At 48.0% G+C, this 26,629-nt stretch overlaps 1 protein-coding gene across 7 annotated transcripts in view; it reads right to left on the reverse strand.

Annotated features, from left to right (window-relative positions):
• Positions 1–538: 538 nt before the first annotated feature.
• The window catches only part of PTPRS (protein tyrosine phosphatase receptor type S), a 267,499-nt gene continuing 241,408 nt past the window's right edge, over positions 539–26,629 (reverse strand). For all 7 annotated transcript variants that reach the window (XM_074978298.1, XM_074978303.1, XM_074978302.1 and 4 more), the window contains 11 exons: positions 24,966–25,089; positions 20,210–20,385; positions 19,561–19,680; positions 19,287–19,441; positions 14,935–15,220; positions 13,668–13,846; positions 12,077–12,203; positions 11,844–11,969; positions 5,993–6,147; positions 4,589–4,724; positions 539–2,778 (listed from right to left, as the gene is read on the reverse strand). In XM_074978298.1, coding sequence (XP_074834399.1) covers positions 2,710–2,778; positions 4,589–4,724; positions 5,993–6,147; positions 11,844–11,969; positions 12,077–12,203; positions 13,668–13,846; positions 14,935–15,220; positions 19,287–19,441; positions 19,561–19,680; positions 20,210–20,385; positions 24,966–25,089 — 1,653 coding nt within the window. In that variant the 3' untranslated portion in view covers positions 539–2,709. The remainder of the gene's footprint in view (positions 2,779–4,588; positions 4,725–5,992; positions 6,148–11,843; positions 11,970–12,076; positions 12,204–13,667; positions 13,847–14,934; positions 15,221–19,286; positions 19,442–19,560; positions 19,681–20,209; positions 20,386–24,965; positions 25,090–26,629) is intronic.

Consider the following 26,629-nt stretch of genomic DNA (forward strand, 5'->3'; position numbering starts at 1 on the left):
AAGCAAGCAGCCCGTTCTCTCCTCTCTTGTTGAGGCTCTGATCTTCCCAAACCCAAGCAAAAGCCTCTTCCTCCTGGCCCAGCTTGCATGCTAGTCTGTAAGAAAGGCAGAATAGCACAGGTGTGCTGGCAGGTGGAATAATGAGCAGCATATGCTAATGGTTAGCTTTCAGCATCCAAGGCATCTGTGAGCCAGGAAAAGCCTTGGCAGACTGTGGAAACTGGAGATGCTCCTTTAAGCACCATCTTTGTGTAATGTTGTCCTGCCCGCTTGGAGGCCTTACACCTGAAGCTATCCTATAGTGTTAGAAGAAACCAAAGTGGAACAAATGCCACTCTTTGTTCATGTGGGGCTGGCTGCATCCCTTCACAGTGCTCTCTGGACAGCAGATGCATTTATTTGCCAGCACAAGGGTTCCAGGGTCCTCCAATGAACACCTGGAGTCGTGCAAAACATACTTAGGTGAAGTAGCTGCGCTGGTTGGTTCTGTTGGGCATGCATCCCACACAACAAAAGGGTCTGCACACAGGCCTTTCAGACAATCTTCCTTTAATACAAAGTCAATATATCTACATACACAGTGGTTGGAAAACCACTTACTGATTCAGTTTGAAATAACAGTGTGAAAGCAACAGCACTTTGCTCTCATACAAAGAAAAAAACTCCCCTGCCCCCCCAACTCTCCCAATAAGATTTTGCTGCAACATACTTAGAAATTTGGGAAACTTTCACACAAATAGGAAGTAAAATATCAAAGAAACCGTTTTTTTTTCCCTTTCAAGACAGGACATGGGTTGGTTTCTGTTTTTGGGAGGGGGGTGGCCATTTGGTTGCGTTTAGTTCCCAACAGTACCAGGTTGTGGCCATGTTTATCTCTATAGAAAATAATTAAAAAATAATAATCAGGGGAGAGCAGTTATCGGGGCAGCATCTCTTCTTCATGACCCTCTCTCCTCACCACACTTTGGCAACATGAGTACTCTTCACGTGTTACTGCTGGAGTGTAGGATGCTTGGCCCAATGCGTGAAGAATCTTGGGCTGTTATTATAGCACCCACTCTTGGTCTAATGTTTAAAAACGTTATGTGCATGTCTTTATGGGCACCTGCCTGGTTGTGAAACGCCTCTCGCTACTTCACTTGTAAGACACTGGCATCATTGCATCTCCTGGTTCACCACTAGCCCTGCAAAGAGCAGGCAACATGGCCATGGTAGGAGGGGGAGTGAGTTGGCACTACAACCACATCTAAGCCAGCCCTGCTAACTTCACACTCTTCCAGAGACAGCTGATATGTCTGAGCTTTAAAATAAAAAGAGACATTTTGTTCTTACATGAGCAAGTTAAACCTTTTACATGGTAGAAAAGCAATATGTAGAAGTAGCAATTTGCACTGCATTTTTTTTTTTAATATATCACAGCCATTACACGTAACATTTCTACAGTGAAAAAATAGACTGTCTTTGAACATAATATGAACAAATAAGCAAATTTTTCTTTTTAAATTCATTGACTGATATTCTTTGTTTTTTTTAAAAAAGGAAAAAATACACTATTTAAAAAAAAGTAATGTCACTTGGTACAGTTACATCGATACTTTAAAGAAAGCCACTCACAGCATATGCCACTGGGTGCCTCTTACGTGATCTTTCCAAACAATCATGCCGCGAGGGCATGTTCATTGCTGTGCCTATGAACTTGAAATGACATAGGGTAGCAGGACCCTCCCAAGTGCGTGTCTGAGATCTGTTGTATTGGCAGCAAGAAGCAATAGCTTATTGGGAATGAATCTCTTACAGAGGCCTTGTTAGAATCAACTCTGTAAGGGCTCCATTCTAGAATGCTCCCTTCCCCCTCTTCCAGGGGAAAACACAAACAGCTTAGGTGCAAAAGAAGGGGGTGGTTTAATGGAGAAAGAAGTCCTATCTGCGTACAGCTCAGTCTCCTAACAGGTCTCATTCAGAGTAGTAGTGCCCGTGTCTGGATGAGCTGAAGAGAACCAACAGTCATTGTATCCCATCAGCGGAGAACCTGTCTGTACCTGACTCCACCTCAGGGCTGCGCCCACAGGAAAGCACAGCCATTTCTTTTCTTTATGTAGCTTAAAAAATAAAATAAATGTTGGCGTTAGGAGGAATGTTGCAAGTATTCAAAAGATGAGCTGTAAAACTGCTTGTAGGGCAGAGGCCTTGAGGGAACAGGGTTGGCAGAGGTACTGAATTAGCCCAATGATGATACTAAAGGGATGTTAGGACTCCAGCTGACCTTAATTTTGCTTAGTAATGAGATTTATTTTGGTTTTTACACAGTCCCTCTCGCTCTGCAAGTGACGTCCTTTAAAGATGGCCAACTAGATTAGTAAAGAAACTGAACTCTAATGATGTAACCAAAGCTGGCATCCGGCTCTTCTCCAGCCCTCTCCGCTCCCTTCAGTAACATTTCACAAGGGGCGTTTTTTGGTTGTGGGTCAGTTTGATGACAGACGCCCGTTTCTGCATGCCCTCCACAGCTGCCTCTTCACGTTCCAGGTTACACTATGGAGTTCCTGAAGGGGTCTTCCTCTCAAATCCTTCCCCCACTCCCCACTGCATTGTCCAAATGAAAAGGTACTTCTTCTGAGTCAGTTTTGTTAAGTTCAAGCACTCCTCCTGGGTCAGAAGAGGCCTTCCAGGACTTAAGTGGTTGGTAAAGTCTGCAAGACGGATGGCTTTTTATGTTGCATAGTGATCAAAGCTTCCGAGATACTCCAGTGCTGCCTGGTAACAGAACTGATATTCATCCTGTACGTGGTGAAGGGGAGACAAACAAAGTGTTAGTGTTTGTGGAACAGCTGTTGCAACCCCCTACCCAGACATTTCAACTAACTCCTTCATATCTTGCCAAGGCAGATTTTATGCTGTTGGGGACAGGAACAGCCACAGGAGGAATTGTGAGTATACAGTAAAATCCTGAGTAACATGGGGGTTGTGTTCCTTGCAACCTCCATGCAACTTAAATTTTGCCTAGTAAGGAAGGGGGACCCCCTCTGTCCTCCTCTGAGCCCCTGGGAGCCAGTAGCCAGCCACACCAGCGCCTGGTTACTTTCCAGGCTCCTGCTCAGCTGTGTAGAGCCAGGTGCAGCAGCTGGTCAATTTCCTTGCTCCCTGCTGCTTGTGGGAGCTGGAAAACTGACCAGGCGCTGCTGTGCCTGGCTCCCAGCTCACTGAGGCTGAAGGGCTTCCTCCTCCTCCTACCAGCAATGCTGTCCACCTGGCTTCCACCAGCTGGGGAAAGCAGTGCCCTGCCAAGGCTCCAGTGGCCTGCTCCTCCCAGCTGGGGGAAGCAGGTGGTTGTAGCCAGGGATTTCAACATTCGCGTTAATACAATTAACACGTATGTCGAACTTGTGTAAAGTGGGGGTTTACTGTACTGGAAATGAAGAAACAAAGTCCCAGGGAAAACACTGGTAGGGATCATGGATAAATGCACTTGTAAGAGGTTTAGGAAAGGTAGGCATGGCTGTCCCAGTTGTACAGCCATGGTTAGGCTGTCTTCCTTCTCCCACGGACATGGGAGGTCAGAAGTGCGGTGGTTCTCAGCAGTTACATTAACTTACCTAGATATTTGCCTAGGTTTACAACCGGCTACCCAGGAAAAGCACTAGCAAAATCGGTACAAACTAAAATTTCACACAATGACTTGTTCATGCTGCTCTCTGAATTGCACACGGAAGTACAAGTACCATAGTTATAATTCCTATTTATTTGACAACTGTATGATACAAATGAGGAAATAAGCAAACTTTCCTGAATAGTGTGCTGTGATACTTTTGTAATTTTATGTTTGCTTCTGTAAAAGAAAGTAGTTCTCAAGTGAGGTGACACTTGGGATATGTGAGATAAGTCAGACTCCTGAAAGGGGTATAGGACAGTAGTCTGGAAAGGCTGAGCGCCACTGTGCTAGTGGACAGAGCATGGGACTAGGAGTCAGACAACAGCTGCCTTTGAAGATTGCCTGTACCACTGTACCTTATAATTCTGCTATTCTCCACACTGTAATTCAGCAGTACAGCCTTGGCCACGTTGGCCCAGAACTTCAAATTATTTAGGATCCAAACCTCAACTGAAATCAGGAGCCTAAATAGCTTTGAGGATTGCAGCCCTGGTGCCTAAGGGCTACATCTACATGAGAGAGTTTTGTAGACAAAACTGGGCTTTTGTCAACAAAACTCGCAGAGCATCTACACACAAAATTTGTTGGGTGGACAAAAAAGCTGTGTAGATGCACCGGAGGCCCCCTTTGTCAACAGGGCGGATCAAAAGATCGATCCACTTTTATGTGTAGATGCCATCTGTTGGTAGAAGTTTTGTCGGACCATCTCTTCCTACAGTAACTTTTGTTGACAGATGCTTCCAGTGTAGATGTAGCCAGGGAGTTCGTGGAGTTAGTGTCCTATTAGCACGGTGGCTAGAAAGGCTCATTCAGCCTCCAGCTATCAGAGGAAGGTTAACAGCAACACAGTAAAGAAGCAACATTGTGTTCTCCTGCTCACTCTTCCATTCACAAACATTGGCATTGGACAGAGTCTGGAATCACCACCAAGTTCTTTACCTCCGTCTGCACCATAGCTGGTCGTTGTGTTCGCAGCATCTTAACCGTCTGGAAAATATCTACAACCCCTTCATAACGCATTCTCTCCAAGACGATGCTCAGCGTGATAAACACCCCAGTTCTGCCCACTCCAGCACTAAGGACGAGAGAGAACAACATACACTGTGTTATACCCTGGCTTGTACTGGAGTGAGGAAGCAGCTGGACGTGTAGCATTTGTGAAGGCTTTGTTTATGTTCTAATGTTTCTTAAAGCAGTAGATTGGCATCCATGTCCAATAAACATCATAAAATTAGAGCTGGAAAGTCCATGCCTATCAGTCCTTGCTTGTCAGATTTCCCACTAAATGTCCTCTGCCAGCAATGGAAATACTGATGCCACCAGAGTGACTGATACACAAATGTCAAAAGCTCCAGCCATGGATAAATATTCCATTTGGAAATTGTTTTACTGCAGTTAGAAAATAACTTGGAGAAACAGCCCTGATTCAGACGCACAAGTACCTGATTTAATGACAAGTTCCCAAGGCTCTGAGGAGGCAATACCCTCTGTTGTCTGCTCCAGCCAGTCAGGGTGCAAGAATAGTTCATTTTTCAGTGTAGCCTTGGGCTTTGCCAGTTGCTGTGTCATCTTTTTTTCATTCACATTTGTTGGGTGAGCAAAACAAGCCCCCTTCCCCTCACTCAACTTGAAGGCCAGAGGTAAATGGGGAGAGGAACACCCCCCCCCCCTCCCCTAGCCTTGCCTCTCTCCACCCCAGCTCTGCCTCTTCCCCATCTGAGGTGGCCCGGAGGACAAGCGAAGCTGGAGGGCCAGTGCTAATAGTAGGGATCCGTGACACCCTCCCCCACACACTCATTGGCAGGAGGGGGAAGGAGTGGAAGCACAGCAAAGTGGCCCCAGCTCAAGCTGGTCTCCAGCTGTGCAGCTCTGCTGCCAGGGAGTGCTGGGGTAATTTTACCCCCTCCCCTTGAGCAGTAGCTGTGTTTCCCTCACCCCTGCTGGTGAGTTCAGAGAGCGGGGAAGGGGACACAGAGTCTTCCTGTCAGCGCTGGCCCTCCAGCCCTGCTAATTCCCCAGCTGGCTGCTGGCCAGCCCTGCCCTCCTTCAGACCCCTCGTGCACCCCTTGTTCATGGCATTTCTCTGTTTGCATATAACATGATAACATTAATTCTATTTTGCTTGGGAGTAAGTACTGGAGGTGGAGTGAAGGAGCATGAGGCCCACGCAGACGCAGTACAGGGGAATGCCTGGAGCGCCTGGTGTGTCCAAGGAGCTTTGCTTACAGAAATTACAAAATATGAGAGGGACCCAGGCTATACTGAGGAACTTGTGCAGCAGCTGAGATTCCAGCTACGTTCTATTCCCCACTGAAGGACATTTTTGCATGCTCATTTGCCTACCTGCAGTGGACAGAAATTGGCCCATCCTGACCGAACTGCTCCTTTGTCTTATGCACCTGTCCAATGAAATCAATAAAACCCTCTCCAGATTTTGGCACGCCTTGTTCGGGCCAGTCAGTGAACTGGAACTGACGAACGGTTCGGGACTGACCATCCTGGGGAAGAGCAGCAGGAAAGAATAAACATGGCAGTTAAAAATGGGTGGTGTGTTCACGCCCTTAGAATAAATACTACTGCCACCTCTCCCAGCTGCCCAGTTCAGGAAGGAGGGGCTGATACCTGAAGCACACTGCGCTGGGCTCTGACACCTCCATAGCGACAGGCCAAATTAATTTACTAGCTTGTAAGTGGAGTTACTGGAATAGCCCATGGCACATACTTATGCCCAGAAAGTGCCCACCATTCTGGGGTCCTGACCCCATTCCGCCTCCCCTAGAAAGATCTCCAGCAGAAGACTAATTTCTCCATTGACTCTGACAAATAGATTCCTCTAAAGCCGTGGGGAGCAACCTTTTTACGTTGGGCTCCACTTTTTGTCCCTGCAATTAGCAGGGCCACCCCACTCCCAACCGGATGGAGGACCACAGGAAGGGCTGGGGAGCTCCAGGAGGTGCCCCAAAGGGGGAGGGGGGCAGAGGGAGAAGAGCCCAGGAGGGCACGCGAGGGACTCAAAGTTGCCTCCGCCTCGTAGTTGTCACCTTTGCTGTGCTGCTGGCCGCAGAGCTTGGTGCTGCTGTAGGGTGGGCAGGTGCTGACCCCAGCCTGTGCCATATTAATGGGTGGCAGCAGTGCCATCCCACAGCCCCCATGGTCAGCAGCACTCGCTCCGCACTGGCATCTCGGGGGGGGGCATGTCCCAGGTGCCAGTGGGCTGTGGGGACTAGACTGGCCCCCTTACCTAGGTGGGAACTCGCCAGCTGCCCCCCCACCGCCTGGCTCAGGGCCTGCCTGCTGGTGACACCTCCACAGGGTCTGATTGGCCAGGCGTGTGGGGCGCCATTCCCATCGGTCACTGTCCTCCCTTGGCAACAGCAGCAGTGGAGGCCACGGCAGGAGGCGGGGAGAGGGGAGGCTAGGGGAGCCAGGAGAGGCAGCAGAAGCTGCTGTGGGGGAGGCTGATCACGTTGTGCCCCCCCCATGTCATGCCCCACTGACACTACAGCAAGTACATTTTATTCCACCAGGATGGAGGAGAGGTCCAAATCTGGCTGCCCTGCCAGGAAACCCCCCAGCCTCAGGACGCCACAAAGCTAGGTGTGAGGCTGGGGGGTTTCCTGGCAGTGCAGCACTCCTCACTCCACTCCCTCACATCACTTTGACAGTGAGCTGACATAGTGAAAGAGTAAAGAGTCATAAGTATTATTTGCACACAAAAGCAGTGTCACAATGCAGAGAGGCCAACGCTCCCCACGGGCAGAACTCCTTATGCCCGGGAGATGGCTTATTAAATCGACTGGGGGGAGGACATTATCAAAGGCAGACTAGCCCGCCAAGAAAAAGCATTGAATCATGCTCCATGAATCCTGAAAACTTGTGGTAGGTAAAACCTCCGTCATTGCACCCGAAATCTTTGCAGTGAATAAGCTCATGGTTTCATCTTAATTTATCCTTAAACCAAAAGGCTGTGAGTAGATACCAGGCCACGGCAGGGCAGATTGCACAAGTTATGCACCTTCCTGTACCTGCGCTAGCCAGTCGATGAGACACAGGAAGATGTGAATTCTCCTTCATCTCCAACAAACTGCCTCCAAAGCCTGGCAGCTGGTAACTCACTTGACTGCAGCAGAAAGGCCACAGGGTAAATCTTTGTACAGTTAATGATCCCCTCTGACTCAAAGATACCTCCTGTGTGCTGGCCACGTGGCTCTGTGGACACAAGGGCCATCCTGATTAACCTGAAGACAAGAATGGTACGCTGGGTTTTGGGTGGAGGAGATATCCAAAGCACACCCCATACTGTTGAGGGCCAATTCTATTGTTCTGAGCTGTATCTGGGAAAGGTGATTTCACCCCTCAGCAGTTTCTCATTAAAGGAATCAACCAGTGTACAGTTGGCAACAGAGCCGCTTAGGATTGCCTGGGTGCTGGAGGTAGTTTTATTTTGTGCTGCCAAGAAAAAAAAAATACTGTTGCTGAAGTGAGCGGAGGTGGTCAGGACAAAGAAAACCCACTTCTATTGGCTTGTAGAAAAACTCACGAGCTGCTGATATTCTGTCTGGCCGAGGAGGGACGTAGCTGTGGTGGAAGAGCCATGCTTCTGTCAACAGGGTGTCAGCGTGCCAACCTGACATAAAAGGCTGTCTGACCGATCTCTTTCATGACATGCAAGGAGGTGCACCTGGCGTTTGGTGCCTGAAAGGTGCGCCCCTATCAAAAGAGAGCTGATACAGGCCCAGAGACTTGTAAAACCTGCACAGGCACCTAAAAGCGTATTGTCACCAGAAATTAGGGATGTAAACTCCCCTCTGAATTCATTAACTGGATAAATGGAGAGGCAGGAACAGCAGCACTCCAGGCCCACCGCAGATGAGGGCCCCTCAGCCAGGCTGGGCCGCATCTAGGGTGAGGCTTACCGGTTAACTAAATCCATGGATTCTCAAAGGCAAGTCTGCAATGGTCCAGAGAGAGGGAAAGGAGCATTTCAGCTTAGCGTACTGTCTCATGATGTAGCTGTGGCTACACCTCAGGAGCCTGCCCCTGAAGCCTGACAGGAAGCACTTCCTTACTCTGGTGCTACTTCAGCTCCTCAGGAAGGATATTACTGCTGGGTGGCACCTAGGGGCTCTGGTCATGGACCTGGCTGTCAGGGTACTAGGTGCTGCACAGACACACAACAAAAAGACAGTTCCTGTCCCCAAAGCTCTTACAAGCTTGTCCCAGATATCAGAAGTGGCCATAGAGTTACAGCTTCTGGGACAGCCGCTTCTTCTTCCTCCTATCTGTGTCTCATGGCCTGATCTTAGCAGGTCTGCCTGAGTCTGCTTCTTGACTTTGTTTTTCCAGTGACAACTAAGGAATCAGAAAATCACAGAATCCTAGGGCTAGAAGGGACCTCAGGAGGTCATCAAGTCCAGCCCCCCACCTAAAGCAATATCAACCCCAACAAAATCATCCCAGCCATGACAATGTCAAGCGAGGGCTTAAAAACCTCTAGGGATGGAGATTCCACCACCTCTCTAGGTAACACATTCCAATGCCTCACTGCCCTCCTGGTGAATAGTTTTTCCTAATATCCAGCCTACACCTCCCACTCTGTAACTTCAGACCATTGCTCCTTGTTCTGACATCTGTCACCATCGAGAACAGTCTCTCTCCATCCTCTTTAGAGCTCCCTTTCAGTAAGCTGAAGGCTGCTATCAAATTGACCCTCAGCCGGCTTTGACGCCGGAAAGAATAATCAAATGCTGCAGGGAAGGGTGCTATCTAATCAGTCTTCTGAGAAGCGAGTGGTATGTAGGCTGGTGCCATCCACAAGCCTTTGTGGGGATCCTTATAGATAAAGCTACTCTGCCATCACTTGCACAGTGGAAAGCTCAATGCCTCGCAGCTCTACTAAGATGATATTGGAAGGCTTTAAAATCTTTTGGAGCTGATACCAAGGAAGTCTCTTCCATACTGTTAGTCTACAGACTCTGAGCTCATCTCTCCCCATCAGGAACCTATGCAGTTGCTAATCAAGGAAGGAGCCGACAGCGCCATTCTTCTTTTTTCCTCACAGCTCCAGACTAGGAAGGTGTCCATTATGGGATATTTCTTTGAAGGAGAAGGTGGCTTCTGGTTTCACTCTGTCCCATTCCAGGGAAATTAAAATCCCATTCTAAAAGGAAGGCAGCCATCCTGTCAAGCTTTTTCCAAGGGACCAGTTTTCCATCAGGAATGCTGAACTGATGAAATGGAAATGCATCCCCTTTTGTCAAAATGTGACGATGTATCATGTTTAGACTTCCAAAGGAAAATGTTCTCTCCACGTGCTCACAACAAGCTGATCAAATAACTGTTTTTAGATATTTTGGGCTTGGTGGGCTATGTCAAATTTGGTGGATTTGTACTAGCTCAGGATGAAAGGAAATTTCAGATTTTTCCACGGAACAGAAATTCGGAGTTTTGGCCAGCTCTAGAAAGCAGAGCAGGAAAGAAGCGACCTGAAGACTGTAGTAGAATCTGTTGCACTGGGTAGACTGAAGCTCAGTTCCTGCACATACCAGGATCCAAAGGGCACTGTGTGTTAGTACAAAACTGCTCTTGTGAATCTAGTTCCATGCCCCACCTTCCACATACCAAAGAGCCTCCCCACAGCCGAGCAAAGCAGCACAGCCCCATCGCTCCTAACCTAGGACGCCTCCAGGGGTTACTTCATTCATTTCAAGATGTGGCTCAAAATTTCCCTCCCTTCTTTGTAAATCCAATCACAATACTTGTGTGCCCCCTTTCCTTGCTGCTTCTTCCCCTAGTTTAGCACGGGGCTCCTCCCTGTCCTCTCACGTGGTCATCTCTGCAACAGCATTTGTGTATCACCCTCAGCCGCTCCCCATCTCTCTGCCATTCTGAGCTGGATGCATCTCACCTGCATGCCTCTGTCCTGTTGGATGCCAATGGCATTGCCCTGTAAAAGCAGGATGGCATTCAGCACGTGGAAAAGACACGATGGAGATAGTGGAGCAAGGAAAGCCAACATCCTCATTCACTTGCTATGAATGAAAACAAGTGGACCTGGACGGCAGTGCTCGGTGAGGATGGCATGTCCAGAAAAAGTCTATTTAGTGATCATTCCCCACCTCAGAGAGACCAAGTACAGCCACACATGCTTTGTCAAAACACCTCCCCAGCCATGGCGATTTATACAGAACTCTGCTGAAGCAGTGGTGGGCAACCTGCGGCCCCATTGAGGTTCTGGGTGTGGATCGCGAGACATTTTGTCTGCTGTTGTCCACAGGCAGGGTTCCCAGATTCCACTCATTTCCCTCCATGTAGTTTTTTACCTATCACTATTACTGAAGTGGCACATACATAAAACGAGGGTACGTGAAATGGGGCATGTGCTGACTGCACACAACATGGACTGAGAGCTGTCGGCTCCCACCGCATCCAAAGTGCTGCAATGGTTCAATGGCCACAACTCCAAATTCTATGTACTTAAGCACAATTATGGGAGACTGTCTTGTTGACGACAATCTGACAGCCCTCTGAGATGAAGGAGGGCCACTCATGTGGCCCACTCACTAGCCCAGGTTGCCTATTGCTGTGCTGAAGCATCCAACCAGGCACTGCTGACGCTGCTCCAGAAGCGCCCTAGAACTTGCATGGTGACAAGTCTCAGAGGGGTCACTGTGTTAGTGTGTATACGCACAACAACAAGAAGTCCTGTGGCACTTTATAGGCTAACAGATTTTTTGGAGCATGAGCTTTTGTGGGCAAAGACCCTCTTCGTCAGTGCATCGTGTTGTTTTTCCCTAGAACTTGATGATCTTTGGAAAAGAATTCAAAGGCATTACCCAACAGCTGGAAGGGAATACCACCAGCTGGAACGTGGTGGTGGAGTCAAGGCTTTAGGAGAGGTTTTGCAAACAGCTGCATCCTGGGACAAGCATTGAGCCCAAGAAGATGGAAGCTAGAGAGCAGATTTCAACAGGTTCTGAATATCAATGTTCACTTAATAATTCTGCTCCTCACCCCATAGCAGGAGAAAGGAGCTCATGGCTTGTTTTCCCATCTGCATTTCTGCCACACTGGAAATCTTGAGCTGGGGCTATTCTCTGGATTGTCTCTGGTGCAGACTCCAAACTAGACAGATATGTACAGACACAGACTTTGCAGTTCCAAGCCCAGAAACAAGAGAAGGCAGAGCACTCACCCTGGCATCAGTAACCTTGAATTCTCGTAGGATATACTGAGGCATGTTGTATTCAGCCATGGGGTCCACCACGAAGTACTGGTACCGTGCTGACCGCTCAGCAGGCCAATATTGATGGCACTTTTCCTGTCGAGGAGAGAAGAGACACCACGTTAGGACAACACAAATACCCTCTTATGTTGCTGAGTTGCCCTCCCATCCCTCAACTGCCCTGGCCATGGAGCCATGCTTACCCGACCCATCTCTCGCAGCTTGGTCAACATCACCACAATGGTGGAGTTGTTCTCCCAGAGCATGCGCCAGAAATCCTCGGTGGTCTCTGCCAGCGGCCCTTGAGTGGCAATGTAGGCCTTCTGTTGTCTGAAAGAAAGCACAAACCCCACACAAAGGGAGGAGTTATTAGCCCAGAGTGCGGGGTGATGGGCTGAGGCACTGTGGGACAGCACGAGAGCAGACAGAGGTGAAAGTCAGCGGGTGTGCCCTGCTATGTAGCTCTGGCAAGAGCGGGCTGAGTTGTGGCAAAAGCCAGCAGGGAGCTATTTAAAGAATTGGCAGGGACCTGGGTTGCAATTGGCCAGTACCTACAAGAAATTGTAAGTTTCTTTCCCCACTGGTCCAGACATTTGGAAGACCCATGAACTGGACAGGAGGACAGCTCCCTAGACATCTTCCAGGTTTGCACCAGGATGGGTCTGTGACTCAAAGGCCTTGTGCTAGGGCACAACCTTTCCAAGGCAGAATGCCGAATTTTCTCTTTTGACCTCTACGTATGGTCCTAGTGCTGGTGATTCTTTTTAAATTCACTAACAGTCCTACTCACAACAGCTTCACTAATAAATAAAGTTGCAGAGTTTTCCTGCTGAGGTGGCATTAGCTGGTCTTTTGTTAATCCACAGGTGGCCTGGCTTTGAGCAAGCTCTCGGCTGCATGGGGGAGAAGGGGTGGGGCTGAGCTCCAGCTTTGCATGCTGATGAAAATCAGCTTGCATGCCACTCTTGGCACCCGTGCTGGGGTTGCTGACTCCTGTGCTAGGGCTTACTCCTAGTTCCCTTTCCCTAATTATGAGACTATGGACTAAATCTTAATGAATCATACAGGAGAAGGTTCCAGCGTCTTCCCACATGAGTGTATAGGATCCAGAGGCCATCCTGCTGCTCGCACTGTCAGAGCAAACATGGGGGAGGGCTAGTGGCTGCATGCACCGTGTTCTGGGGACTACTGGCTGTGCACTTGGAGGCATGAAGGAAAGAGAGCCCAGGCTGCCTCTGATGCTGCCCAATGCCCTCCCTCCTCTGCAGACAGCCTCTGGCCAGACTGTACAGTCAAAAGGTCTTGGAGCACAGCCATGTGGGTGTTCGCTGGCTCTAAACACCAAAACACCCAGCAGCCAGGATGGTTTCCCTGCAGCTGATGAAAGGCTGAGTTGGGAATGAGCTGTTCCATAATGAAATCCATCCATTCAAGTTACTCAGTCTAATACTGTCGTACTGCAGCTGGATGGTTAAAGAAGAGGTCGATAATGCTGTGACCATTAATGTAAACACAACATCGGGGAGGAATCAGCCCAGCAAAGGTTCATGATTGCACAGGAGGCAGAGGGTGGGTGGATGGGATTTGAGTTCCTTTGAAGCATCAGGTGTGGCCTGGATCGGACCAATGACAGATTGCTGCACTGACTCGGGCTGGCAAATCAGTCTGTTCCACCTTCCTTCCCTTTTTTTCCTCACCCATTTACATTGCATGTGTCTGAGCACCTTGCAAAAAGGGAAATCTGCTTGAATTACTCCCTCTTATTACAGCAGGCTGCCAGGCATTGCTGTTTACCTGTATCCATCGATAAAACTAGCATTGATATAGTCTGATCCCTCCACGCCCCTGATGGGCTGAAGACACACCCGGGTGGTCTCGTATGGCATGATGTTGACAAGGCGATTCTTGAATTTGTTGCAGGGGAGGTTGGCGCTTATGAACCTGGATGTGTGGGCTTTGGAGTTGGCCAGTCGCTGAAGGAAAAAACACACACACATACACACTTGTTTTTAACAGGTATTACTCCAGCTCTCAGAAAACGGGGAGAACTGCTCACCTGCCTGGGACAGACTGGCTTATTCAGGTGGACAGGACAAAAAAGTTTCCATTAGTCTGGGTCTGATCTTAGACAAATGGTTCAAAACCAGCATTTTTGCACCCTCCCATTGAGCCAGCCCAAAACCAGGTGAACTTCTTTCCCCTCCTAGTTCCCCAGTGTGGTTCTAGCTTTCATTTACTTCTCTGGAGGGCAACTCCAGAAGCAAAGCGTTGGACACACCAGGGCCCTCCCCACTGAAAAGGCTTCTGCTTCAGTGACATTTCACATTTGAAATACAGAATTAAAATCAGATGTATGAGGAAGGGAGAGGAGAAACTCAACCTGGATTTCAGAGAACTGGACCAAAGTCTTGCAACAGCAGCTGGTCTTTCCCCTGAGAGCTACTGCAGCAGCCCCTGAGTCAGAAATGTAATTACTTCTTCAATATACAAACACAGAAACATCCTTTTCAACTCCAAGGGGCCAGTCGTCTGTCATCCAGTGGAGCTTAAGCTGCAAAAAGCTCCTGTCAGCACAGAGCTCCCCTCCCCGCCCCACCTTTCCTTTCCAATGGGAGGAGGTAATTATGATTAGGTTCCTTAGGGGCCGGGATTTTCTTTTTACGTTCCTAATACCATCTCTCTTAAAAGAGCAGTTTCAGGTAGGCTTCAGTCTGCTGTCTAGGTGCTGGCCGCCCTGGAGTGGGTTAAAATGCAGGCTTGGGAACTAGGGGTGCTGCCGTACTTCCACATTTTGCGTGGCACCCCACACCCAGGGTACTAGATGCTTCCATCTGTGCCCCCAGCCTTAGCCCCCTTACCCCTGTCCAGGTCCCTTCCACATGGAAACACAGTCCCAGTTTGCGGGAGGTGGGTAGAGGGGGTGGACAAAGGAAGTGGGGCTGGTTTCCAGCACTCCCACTATTAAAGCATTCCAAGAACCCCCGTGTTAAAGCTATGTGCTAATCATTTGCCCCCATTCTTCTCCCTGCCCCCCCACTGCACGCTTAGTGCTCATGGTTACCTTGAACTCCAGCTCCATGCCTGTCACGTGCTCGCCCACCTCAATCTGTGCCAGTTTCTGGATGTAAGTGTAGAGATTCCTGGCTGGGACCTCTGTGTTCCCACAGGCAACTGCCTCCAGCAAAGCGTCATGTATAAAGCTGTACTGGTCTTCGGTCTGTACCATGTAGTTCCGCTGGGACCTCATGAGGGTGACGTGTCCATAAATGTCCACGGTCTTCTCATGTTTGATCCGCTCCAGCATGGCGTCGATCACGATAAAACAGCCCGTCCGTCCGACTCCCGCGCTGAAAGAAGAGGTTGGCAGATTGGTGACCTAATCCAAACCCCAGTGCCCCCTTTCTCCGGAAGAATTTACCTTCATGGCTGAACACATGGGAAGGGACAGTAGCTTGGAGGGAGTGAGCCATTGTGAGTGTGGGAGAATTGCCAGATGTGTATGTGAGAGGTAGACAACGAACGACAATGCGTGCAGTATGTGAAGGACATGAAAGGGAAGTCGGAAACAATGGAGACCTTGTGAATATAGTTAGACAAAAAAAAACAATACAGGTGGGATGCATTAGTGGAAGACTAGAACACAGAACAGTGGGGCTAGATATTTTGTTCATTCTGGGGTGTTTGGGGAACTTGCTAAATGACTGACTCCACTACGAGGACCCAGTGCGGATACAAAACTGGTATCTGTGGCTGTGTCGGCAAAAATGATCCATGGCTCTAAAGCAGATAACTGCAAACTTGCAGAATTCGAGATACAAAATTTTCATTTACAGCTGTAGCCACAAAAACGAGCTGCAGCTAGTTGCTGGTTTGCAGGGCTCTACCAACAACGCGGAAGTTGTGTGGCTATATTCTCCAACCAGCTTCTAAAATATCACCCAGGGAGAATATTTTTTTTTCCCCATTTCAGGGCTTTGTCCTCTGTCCCGTTGCCATAGCAGCCGATCACACAGCATCTGATCATTTGGAGATGTAATGGTGATGGGGGGGAAAAAAAGGAAAAGGTGCTATTGGTTTATACAAAAGGATACAAGTCATCCTGCCAGTTATCTGCTAAGTTAATTGCAAGCCGGGTAGGTACATCAACTGATCTGCCATTGAGAGGAAATGATTTGTAGCCATGCAGGATAATGGAATTCTGAGCCATAAGCAGTGTGGCTTTATGAATAAAAATAAAAAGTAATCAAGTTTGCCTGGCATGATTTGTTGACAGTTACAAAATTAACGGATGCGGAGCAGCACTGGAGATGTAATATCCTGATTTTTAGTAAAGCATCGGAGACAAAGACTCACAAAATCTTACTCTGAAAGGATTCGGGTTGGGTTGGAGGCAAACATTCATATGGCTGAAAGGACTGCAAAGTAGCGAGTTGGGGGAAGGGACTGAATGGGTGCTAAACAAACTGGTGGGACGTTATCATCATATCCATTATTGATCAGAGGGCAGAGTAAACGGAATCATAAACTCATAGATGAGACTGATTCAGAAGGCATTGCAGCCCCCCAGGAAGGACAGAAATACACAAAGGACCTACCTGGGGACAGGTTAGAACTAGGGGCAGAAAAATAACCAAATGAGGTTCCACTTGGCAAAAGTCCTGTTAATGCATCTACAGCAGAAATCATCTCACCATCAGCTTCCATACTGGGAGAGAAAGGAAAGCAGTAATGCCAAGAGTGACTGGGGGTGACAATGGACAGCAGACTTGAAACCAATTCCCAGCTGTGGTGTGGCAGTAAAAGAAAACCCAGTGAGGTCTGGGGATGCCTGGGTGTATGTGTCTCATCCGTGAGCAGCGGGGGAACAGTAACCCTTGTAAGAACACACCTGTAACATTACATTTAATCCTAGGCCCCACAACAGCACAGAATTCAGAGTAGAGCACGAACAATGAGAAAGGGGCTAGCAGAAATGAAAATGAAGGGGTGGGCTTTACAGTCAGGCTGTGTGGAAGTTGTATACTGTTAAAGGGGATGAGGCTAGTCATAAACATTTGAAGAGTGTGACTATGTGGAGGGGATGTAAAGCCAACGGTTAAAGTTAGAAGAGACACGATGAACTGAGAAAAGAATCCAGGCAAAATCTCAGGAAAAGCTTCCTGATGTCAAATCTATCAGGCAGCGAAATAGCCTTCCACAGGAAGTGGGGAAAAGCCTTTTGCTTCAGTCACTTAAAGCTGGATGAGACAAATCACTAGAAAAATGCACTCAGGGGAGACACGCGAGGATCGGTGTTTGTTAAACTTTTTGAGACTGCTGAACATCAAACAGTAATATTTTTTATGCAGAACACGTCTGAAAATTTTCTTTAAAAAAACTGTCAGACCAAAAACCAGCAACACATACAGCAAAAACCACAGGAATAATTTTAGCAGGTTATCATAGCAATGAAGAAGTAATAAATTATCTCATTTTAAAAACAGAAAATATTGACTATCAGTGTATGATATCAGAAAGGTGTCAAACACTCGGGGCGCACCTGCAAGTTGTTCAGGGAACACCAGTGCTCCATGCAACATAGTTTAAGAAACACTGCCCTAAATGATTCAGTCATTTCCCCTCTTTTTCACACATAAGGGAAAACAGCACTTCCCTGCATCACCAGGGTGTTTAAGGGCCAGATCCTCAGCAGCTATAAACGGATGGAGCACCAACAAAGTCAAGGATGTCGCACCACTTTACAGCTGCTGAAGCTGCAGCACTTAATCGTTTTTATCATGAGCATTAGGATTCTCCAAGGGAGGGGCCTACAAAAGTGCAGAGTGTGTCCACGCTTTAGAGATGCAACATACACACTAGTTTTTGTAGGCACAGGATCTGAAACATGAAGGAGAAAGGTTAGGAAGAGAGAACAAGAATACACCCTTTCCAAAAGGCACCATTAAAATAGAGCCTTGCAACCCAGAAAGATGTTGCTGTGAGCTACAGCTGTGTGCCAACTGTCTGCCAATCTATGAGCGAAAGAGGTGGTCACAACTATGAACGAAAAGGTCACCTCACCTCTTTATGAGCCCTGGGGCAACTCCAATGTACTCCACTAAGCAAATACACACACACTGCCCCAGAGAGCTGCCACTCTAAAGAGGTGTGATGCAAGTCTGAGCCCAGCGTACCAAGGACTTCAGAGAGTATGGCACAATATGGAAAGTTCCGTCTGCTAACGTGCATCATTCCTAGATACCCATCTTCATTTGCAACATCACCCCAATGGGAGATCGCCCATCAGATGCAATTACGATCATTCTAGCGAGAGGGCTCCAGATCTGAACAAAGGCCTGGAATGATCTAATGGCTCAAAAAGCTTGTTTCATCACTCAGCTCTTCAGGCAGCTTGGGAACTACTGATGCTGTGTAATGAGCAACAAGCGTCACCCTTGTCCCTCCCATGCACAAAAAACTTAACATCACACTTGCATATGAATCAGCAGGGCTCTGTGGTTCTACACACTCACCACTAGTAATAAAGAGATCCCTCTGCCTAGTTAAATGGGGTGCCTCTTTTCATAAAAACTCCATTGATCTCCATTAATCAGACTGTGTTACAGCTGAACCATGCAGGTTACTGGAGCTTTGGCAAGATCTGAGATGCCGATCAGGGATCTGGCCATGGTAAGTCACCTGCTGATGGCCCTTTTTATTCATTTTCGAAGAGGCACAAGATAATTGCCATCTGCTGGGTTGGTGACAAGTTGCCCACTTACAAAGACTTTAAAAGACGGCCTCTAGGAGAGGCAGGATTAAAGTCCCTGGTTGCCTGTAAAATTCAAATGTTGCTTTCCCCACCAACGAGTGACCTGCAGGTCTCTCCTGAGGCATGAAGGGGATTTGTCTGTGTTGAGTCTGCAAGTGCTCCCCATTGGATGGCAAATTGAATTCGGGAGTGCTACCTGCCCAGGGGACCTATGCTTTGTCACCCGCTACTCCACTCAGAATGCTTATGGCTCAAACCACTGTTAATTCTCTCCCTTTGGCCAGCTCAGCCAACTTGGCCTCCCGGCCTCCCATGGCCACACTGCTTCCTACGTCCCACTTCATCTTTTCTCCATTCCCTGCCGTGACAGCAACGAACCTACATCCTCCTGAAACTCAGTACATACTGGGCAGTTCTCTGGCAACTGGAGCTTGTTGCACAACCATTCCAACTCCAGCCCTGCTCTGTTCGGGAAATGCTGCTCTGACAGCAACCAAAATGGGAGATTCCTCCTCAGACGTTACCCAGGAGCCTGAGAGGAGGCAGCTCCCGCCAGCTGAGAGGTGTGATAGGAACGTGTTTGTATGCAAAGGGGAGATTCTCTTCTAGCAGGGGCTCTACACAGGGAGAGGCTGTGGTTTTGGTCATCAGCAGGTCAGTACCTGCAGTGCACTACGATCGGGCCAGCATCAGGCGGGTTGCAGGTTTTGACTCTTCTCAGGAACGCCAGGAACGGGGTAGGGTACTCGGGAACGCCGTGGTCGGGCCATGCGGTGAACTGAAATTGGCGCACCTCTCTCTTCTCACTGGAGCCGTTCTGAGGAGGGGCAGAGGAATCGAGAGTAGGGTGAGCTAGGCCAGGACTGGGGCGCTTAGGCGGCAGGTTATACAATGTAGGTATGGGGCAACAGACGTGGCATTGGAGAGAAACATCACCTTGTGAAGGGAGAACGTCCGAACGCAGAACGTGGCCAATTCAATGGTGTCTAGTAAAGTCACTTGGATCATTCCGTAGGTGTCCGTGCCCCGGCCTGGCCAGTACTGGTCACACTTGATCTAGAAAACAAAAGCCACTGATGAGTTCTAGAACGTAATCCTTGGAGCACAGCACGCAGCAGGGGACACTCCCTAAAGCCATGGTGACATGACATTAAATACAGGCACCAGGCAAGGCAGAGCGAAATAGCACGAAACGTCAAACACTGCGTTGAGCACACTGGCGGCCTGATGCATGATGGATTTAAGTGACTCCGAAGAGCCAGGCAGAATGCCCCAGAATATAATGTCGCACGACATAATAGGATTCTGAATTTGCCACTTGATGTAATGCAGAGCCGGACTTAGAGCATGTTCCCTCTGGGTCCTTTAGAACATCAACAGGATGTGAGACTTCCCAGCTGGGCAGTATTTTCGCAACGAATCAGCGTTTGCAGGGGGCCAGCACAACAGCTCAGAATCTCCCGACGGAGCAGATACAGGCTGCAATGCAGCTGATTTGCTGCTTTCCACCTCTTCAACCTTGGTGTCTCCATCTTTCTCCCTCCCCAGATCCTGACTGACCAGGCATCTCTCTCAAGTTCCTTACCCGTGATTTCTCCTCCAGCTTAGTCATCATCACAACCGTCGCTGAACGTTGCTCCCACACCATCCGCCAGAAGTCTCCAAAGGTCTCCGGCAGCGGGCCCTGTGTGGCAATGTAGGCGTTCTGCTTCCGGTAGCCATCGATGTAGTTGGCGTTAATGTAGTCACTGCCCACGATCCCTGCATGAAAGTTGCAAAAGGAGTCAGGTGATTTTGCATGACTGGCAGGCAGGAAGGGGAGAGGGAAGAGCTTTGCAGTAGGTTGAATTCCTGCTCGCAGACAGCGGGGGAGGCCCCTAGCTGGGGTAAATCGGGGTACTTCCATTGTCAGCAGTGACAAGTTACCAAGTTACCCCAGCTGGGGATCTGGCCAAGTACATCTCTATTAGACGTTTACTTTTGGAGGTGGTGTGGGAGGATATCAAATATTACACGCCTCTCTGCTGGGGGGTTTAGGATGTTGTGGCTGACACGCTGGGTTGTCTGTGGACGATGGTCAAAACATGCCTCTTCTGACAGCATGTTTGAGTACTACCCAGCATGACACAGGAGCAGGCTTATTTATATGCACAGGACAGACTGACACGGTTGCATTGTGACTGGGCGAGGCATGGAAAAAGTGACTGGGAGTCTGCAGGGGAAGTAGCTGGTTTGGAAATGTCAGACTGTGACTTGCTGTAGATGATGAACTGCAATTTTTAAGACGTTTTTTTTTTTCATATGCACAAACTGAAGGGTGTCGTATGATAACTATCTGCCCAAGTCTTTGGCAAAGAGTTTTTAGGTGGATGGTGAAAAGCAGGATGCATGGTGGGAGAAGAGCCACATCAGACTTGAAATGGACCCTGACACGTGCCTGTCTTAAGGGTTAGATTAAGGCTTGGTCTACACTAGACTTTACAGTTGACTGCAGACACACCATTCTAGCTACAGCAACGGCATAGCTAAAATTGACATATCTGCCGTCCACTGTAAGGTCTTGTCCTCATTGAGGGAGGTCAACAGGAGTGTTTCTCCCATCAACCTCCCTTATGTCTCACGAGAGCAGGAGTACAGTCAACCACGGACCACGGAGAGATCAATTTCACGCCTCTTTACCAGAAGCATGAAATCGAATTCTGGGAGATTGAGCCATTCAGGATCAATCTCCTGTTAAGTGTAGACATACCGTTAGACATCTGGCCAGGAGGACTACTGCTCTGCAGGGATTTCTCCCATATCTCCTTATACCCAGAGCTGCTGGCAGTACTGACAGGTTTTTGTTATCCCTAGATTAATTCATCAGAGAAACATTCACTTAAGTTTCAGAAAAGGGAGGGCGCCCCAATACCAAATGGGTTTCCAGTGCTCTTTGCTGCCAGCAGCGTTAGACTTCTTTATGTGCAATGTTAAACCCACTCGGAATTGCTTGCCAGTCTTCAAAGGCAGTGGATAATTTCAGGTGCCTGTGTAACCAGTTTTTGATTGAATTTCTAGAGGGATCCCAGCCTCCACTCCTCCAAAGTGTAAAAATTTCCAAAGCTGAAGAGCAGCTGTGTAGCAGCAGCACGAGTGTCAACAAAAGCTGAGCTTCTGGAATTAATCTCCTCCGCTGCCCCTTTGGGCCTGCTGTGCCGTTTAAAATGGTGGCGGGGAACTCAGGCAACGTTTTGCCATGTCACAGGCCTTGCTACAGAGAAGTCGCGGCAAGAAAACTACCTGCACTTCGCTGGGCAGAGCTGACGTGCTGCAGACTTGACAAAAGCAGAATGTAAAGAACTGAAAAAAAAAAAAGCCCCCCAGCATGCTGGGAAGGAACCTAGTACCAGCTAGTGCAGAGGAAAGGACGGTGGCTTCAATAATTCTCTCTGCAGAACATTCAAGTAGGGCTGCAAATATGTTCGTACTGTCTTGCCAGCTCCTCTTTCACATTACCATCTCTCTGTAGTTAAGGGCATGAAAACGGCTAGACAAGACAGGAAGATACCACTGCTGTCTTGGAACTGCTGGAGCAAAATATGCCTCCCCTGACAGTGATTTTGGTTACTGCCCAACGGCCCAGTGCTACACGGGTGCAGGCTTATTCATGTGCACAGGATGCTTAGGTTTGGTCTACACCAGGCAGGTAAGTCAACTGGAGATATGCAATCCTGGCTACAAACAAGAAGTCCTGTGGTACCTTATAGACTAACAGATATTTTGGAGCATAAGCTTTCATAGGCAAAGACCCGCTTCGTCAGACGTATCTGACGAAGCGGGTCTTTGCCTATGAAAGCTTATGCTCCAAAATATCTGTTAGTCTATAAAGGTGCCACAGGACTACTTGTTGTCGAAGATACAGACTAACTCGGCTACCTCTCCAATCCTAGCTACAACAACTACATAGCTAGAATCGATTTATCTGCAATTGACTTACCTGGCCATCCACATGGAGGGAGGTCAATAGGAGAAGATTTTCCATCAACCTCCCTTGGTCCTTGTGATAAGGAGAAGCCCGGGGGTTGCCAGCTATAGACCATTCAATTTTGCATGTCTCTACCAGGCACATGAAATCAAACACCAGAAGATCGACCCTGACCAGGTTGTCAGGTTGTCTTCCTGGAAGTGTAGATGTAGCCTAGCACAGATCTTGAGGGGTTGAGCTGAAGAAGCAGAAGAGCATGCCACACCTAGGCACAGAGATTTACCATCTCCAGCAGCTCACTGGAGGGCTTTGCTGGGTGTCTGCACTGTTTGGATGAAACCAGGGGAAGCTCTTAACATGTGGTGGCTCTTCAGTGCCTGTGAGAGATAACTTGGGACTCAGTCCTGTTTCTAGGATGCAGGTGTCCCTGCTGTACAACCCAACACCAATTTGTTTGCAGAGATGCAAAGACTTTGCTTATTCTATAGATGGAGGTGTCTACTCTAGACCTAGGACTGTCAAGCCAGCAGCGAACACTATATTTAACTAGAATGATCAGTCACTCCCCCAACTGGTGGCGCCTCCCTTGGCTTTGGGCAGAATTAGACTGTTCCTTGCTGGAAGCCAGGTGTTCCAAAAGTACCAGGAATTCTTTCTTGCTTCCATTGAATCTGACAATGTGACTTTTGAAAGCTGAGCTCTACGGTTTAATTGGCTCATGCAATATTAATTTCAGAGGAAAACAAGCTGAGGCACAGTCATCTTTGTCATGAAAATGTTAGCAGTCCTCCTTCAGCAACAGCCAGGGCTGAGCCAAATGCATGCCGGTTTCTTGGCAGACCTTCATTCTCAAGGCTTCCTCAGAAAGGGAATGGGCAGACCCCAGAATGATTTTGCCATGGGACTGATTCTAGCTCTAGAACTTCTGAATTAACCTGCTCGGCACTGGGGGACACTAGAACTTGTCTCAGGTGCTGCCTGCTCTTGATGCCTCGATGGACAATTCTTGCCTGAAGAAGGCCAGCTGTGAATGGCACCTCCCCCCAGGCAATACAGAAGGGTGAGAGGCTTTGTGCAGGGTGTCACTTCAAGGGCAGCCTTCCAAGAATGCCCAATGCAGAACTTTGTTAGCATGACCCTTTGTGCTCCAGTAAAGCGCCAGCTCTCAATCCTTCCAGACTATTGTACCCCTTTCAGGAGTTTGATTTGTCTTATACACCTCCCATAATGCACCTCACTTCAAAACTACTTGCTTACAAAATCAGACAGAAAAAGTACAGAAGTTTTACGGAAAAATTCCTCTCTCATTTTTAACATATAAATATAAAATTAATCAACTGGTGTACAAATATTGTACTTACATTGCACTGTATAATATATAAATAGGCATAAATAAACCATTGTCTGTATGAAATTTAGTATGTGCTGACTTTGGTAGTTCTTTTTAGGTGGGCAATTGGAAAAATGGACAAATATCTAGATAAGCTGATGTAACCTCTGGAAGATCACAGTGTACCCCAAGCATGCGTGTAGCCCTAATTGAGAACTACTGCACTAAAGCACCGCTTAACTCCAGGCGCAAATTGGTGGCTAGAGCTGCCAGGAGAACCAGGAGCTGCAAAGTTTATTGCAAGTCTTATGATGACCTCAGGTTCGTCAGTTACATGGGTTCAGAAAACTACTTAGGAAAGGGACTGTAGGCTACAAAGCCAACTGTTATTGCTAATTAGCATCTTAGTGGAGAAGGTTTTTAGAGAGAGGCTTCCAATTTTGCCATAAATATTTGACGAGGAGCAGAACCAGCACTGCCCACGTCAAGGACACCAGCTGGATCTCGGAAGCTACTACTGACTCTTATTCCAAGTCTGGAACGGATTATGAAACTACCACCACCTCTCCTCGGGTTTCCTCCAACCAGTATATTAGCTGGATTCTTCCTGTTGCTTTGGAATATACCCAGCTGGCTGCTGAACATTCAAGTAAAGAGAACGCGGCTTCTAAATAAATGGTACCTTGAAATCAGAGGTGAAAAAGTACCCCAAAAAGTTACTCTAGAAAACTTTTTGCCCTGCTAGAACACACACACACACGATTGTATTCAAGTATCCAGAAGTGAAAGCAGCTGCACTTCACAAGTAACTTTTTGAGTACTTTTCCCACCTCTGCTTGAAACTAAGAATGTAGGACCAGGGAACGTGACCAGGATCAGCACTTATTCTCATGACTGACATGGGAATCTGCCTGCTCTCCTACCATGGAGTTAGTGAGAGAAGAGCAGACAGCAGTATCTTGGGACTCTGTGGACCATGGTACCCTGTGTTCTCCTGAGAAAAGCCACTCTAGTCAAAATGTCCAGGAGGAGAGATCTGTGTCTTACCTTCAATGGGCAGCAGGATGACACGGGAATGGTCATAGGCAATCACATTAGCATAGCGGTTTTTGGGCTTGTTCACTTCAAGGTTCGAGTGCTCCCATGTGAACTGCTGTCCGGGGTCAATAGACTGGAAGAATCAGGAAAGAAAACAAGATAGTTAGAAAGGAGAAGCAGCGCTGGTCAACTCTGTCCATCTTGCCACTTGCGGGTCAAGTTAGGGCTCTGCAGATCTAGCCAATGAATGGAGTACTCTTCATCTCCCACCTGCAGAGCAGTAACAGACCCTCTCCTCACTGCTTTCAGTAACATCCCTGTGGTGCAGCAGGACTGTGCCCCCCTCCTTTTCTGTGACGTGTCCCAGGCACATCCAGAGGGGCACTTGCGGTATTTTCCATTCTAATCTATCACAGTGTAAACAAACCCAAGACCACTGAAATTTCAGGCTGCATACACAGAGGCACAAAGTCAAGGCACTGGGAGGTGATAAACTCTTCTCCCTATAGTGCTGGCACAACTGTGACTCAAAATATTATTACAGGTTGACTCTCTCTCTCTCTCATCTGGCACTCTCTCATCCAGCAATGGCTGTAATCTGGCATGGTTTTAGTTAGCCGGACAACCACTTATCATGGTTGTGGCCAAGTTTCCTGTGGTCCCATGAAGTTTGTTTACAGCCACCAGTCCTGGCTCTCAGTGTTCTGTGCTGTTACTTAGCTCTAATTTACCCCTGAATGCGTTCTAAGAGCCCAGTCAGCAGCGAAAGTATTGGTAACGTGTTAGACAATATTGACCTTCTGCAGTCCAGCAAATTCTCTCATTCAGCACCAGTCTGGAGGGTGCTGGATGAGCAAGGTTCAATCTGTATTACCACTTTCTCTTTTGAGCACCATATTGCTGGAAAGGTAATGACAGCTGGGAGGGAGCTGGGAAAAGAGATCTAACTGGGAGGCTAAAGGGATGGACTTACGAGGATTAATTGGAAGAGCGAGATTTATATATTTTGATTAAGAAATTCTTAAATGGAGAGACTTCAATCTTCTGTTATCTGAGGCAAAGAATTGTAACGAGGCAACATGGAATACAAGTGAGAAGGGAAAATTCAAGCTAAATCTCAGAGAAACCCGTCTTTATCAGTGAGGGGGATTCAACAGTGGAAAGGGAACTGCCCTATCTCAAGAGAGGGGAGTAAGCAGTGTTGTTTGGAATATCTGAAAACTGGACAGAGCACTGAGAAGCAAGGAACATTTCTGAATAAGCAAAATAATAGACTAGAGGACCTGGGGCAACTTTGCTTGCAGTAGGTGGCACGTGCCCATTGGGCAGGAGAAAAAAGGTGCATCTGCCTGGGCAGAGAACGGTTAAGGAATCCAGTCCTAAGATACTGAATCAACAGAAGCTCTTTCCTGGAATGGATAAAGGGATGGGGAGGGTGGTGGCTGGGGGAGAGTGGAATGCACTGGAGAGCAAAACCCTCTCTGCCTGTCCTGGTGATTTATGCCAGGGTTGGTGTATTTTCAGTCCAGCTGTCCCAGATATGGAAATTAGGTTAATTATGTTTACCACTAAATCCTCAGCTGGAGAATTAAACACAACTTGGACTTAATTCCGTCATGGTTCTGGAGAGTCTTGGGGATGTATGAGTTGAGGTGGGGAGAGGACAGGCATGA

The sequence above is a fragment of the Carettochelys insculpta genome, chromosome 27 (genome assembly GCF_033958435.1).
Source record: "Carettochelys insculpta isolate YL-2023 chromosome 27, ASM3395843v1, whole genome shotgun sequence".
In the NCBI taxonomy this organism is placed as follows: Eukaryota; Metazoa; Chordata; order Testudines; family Carettochelyidae; genus Carettochelys; species Carettochelys insculpta.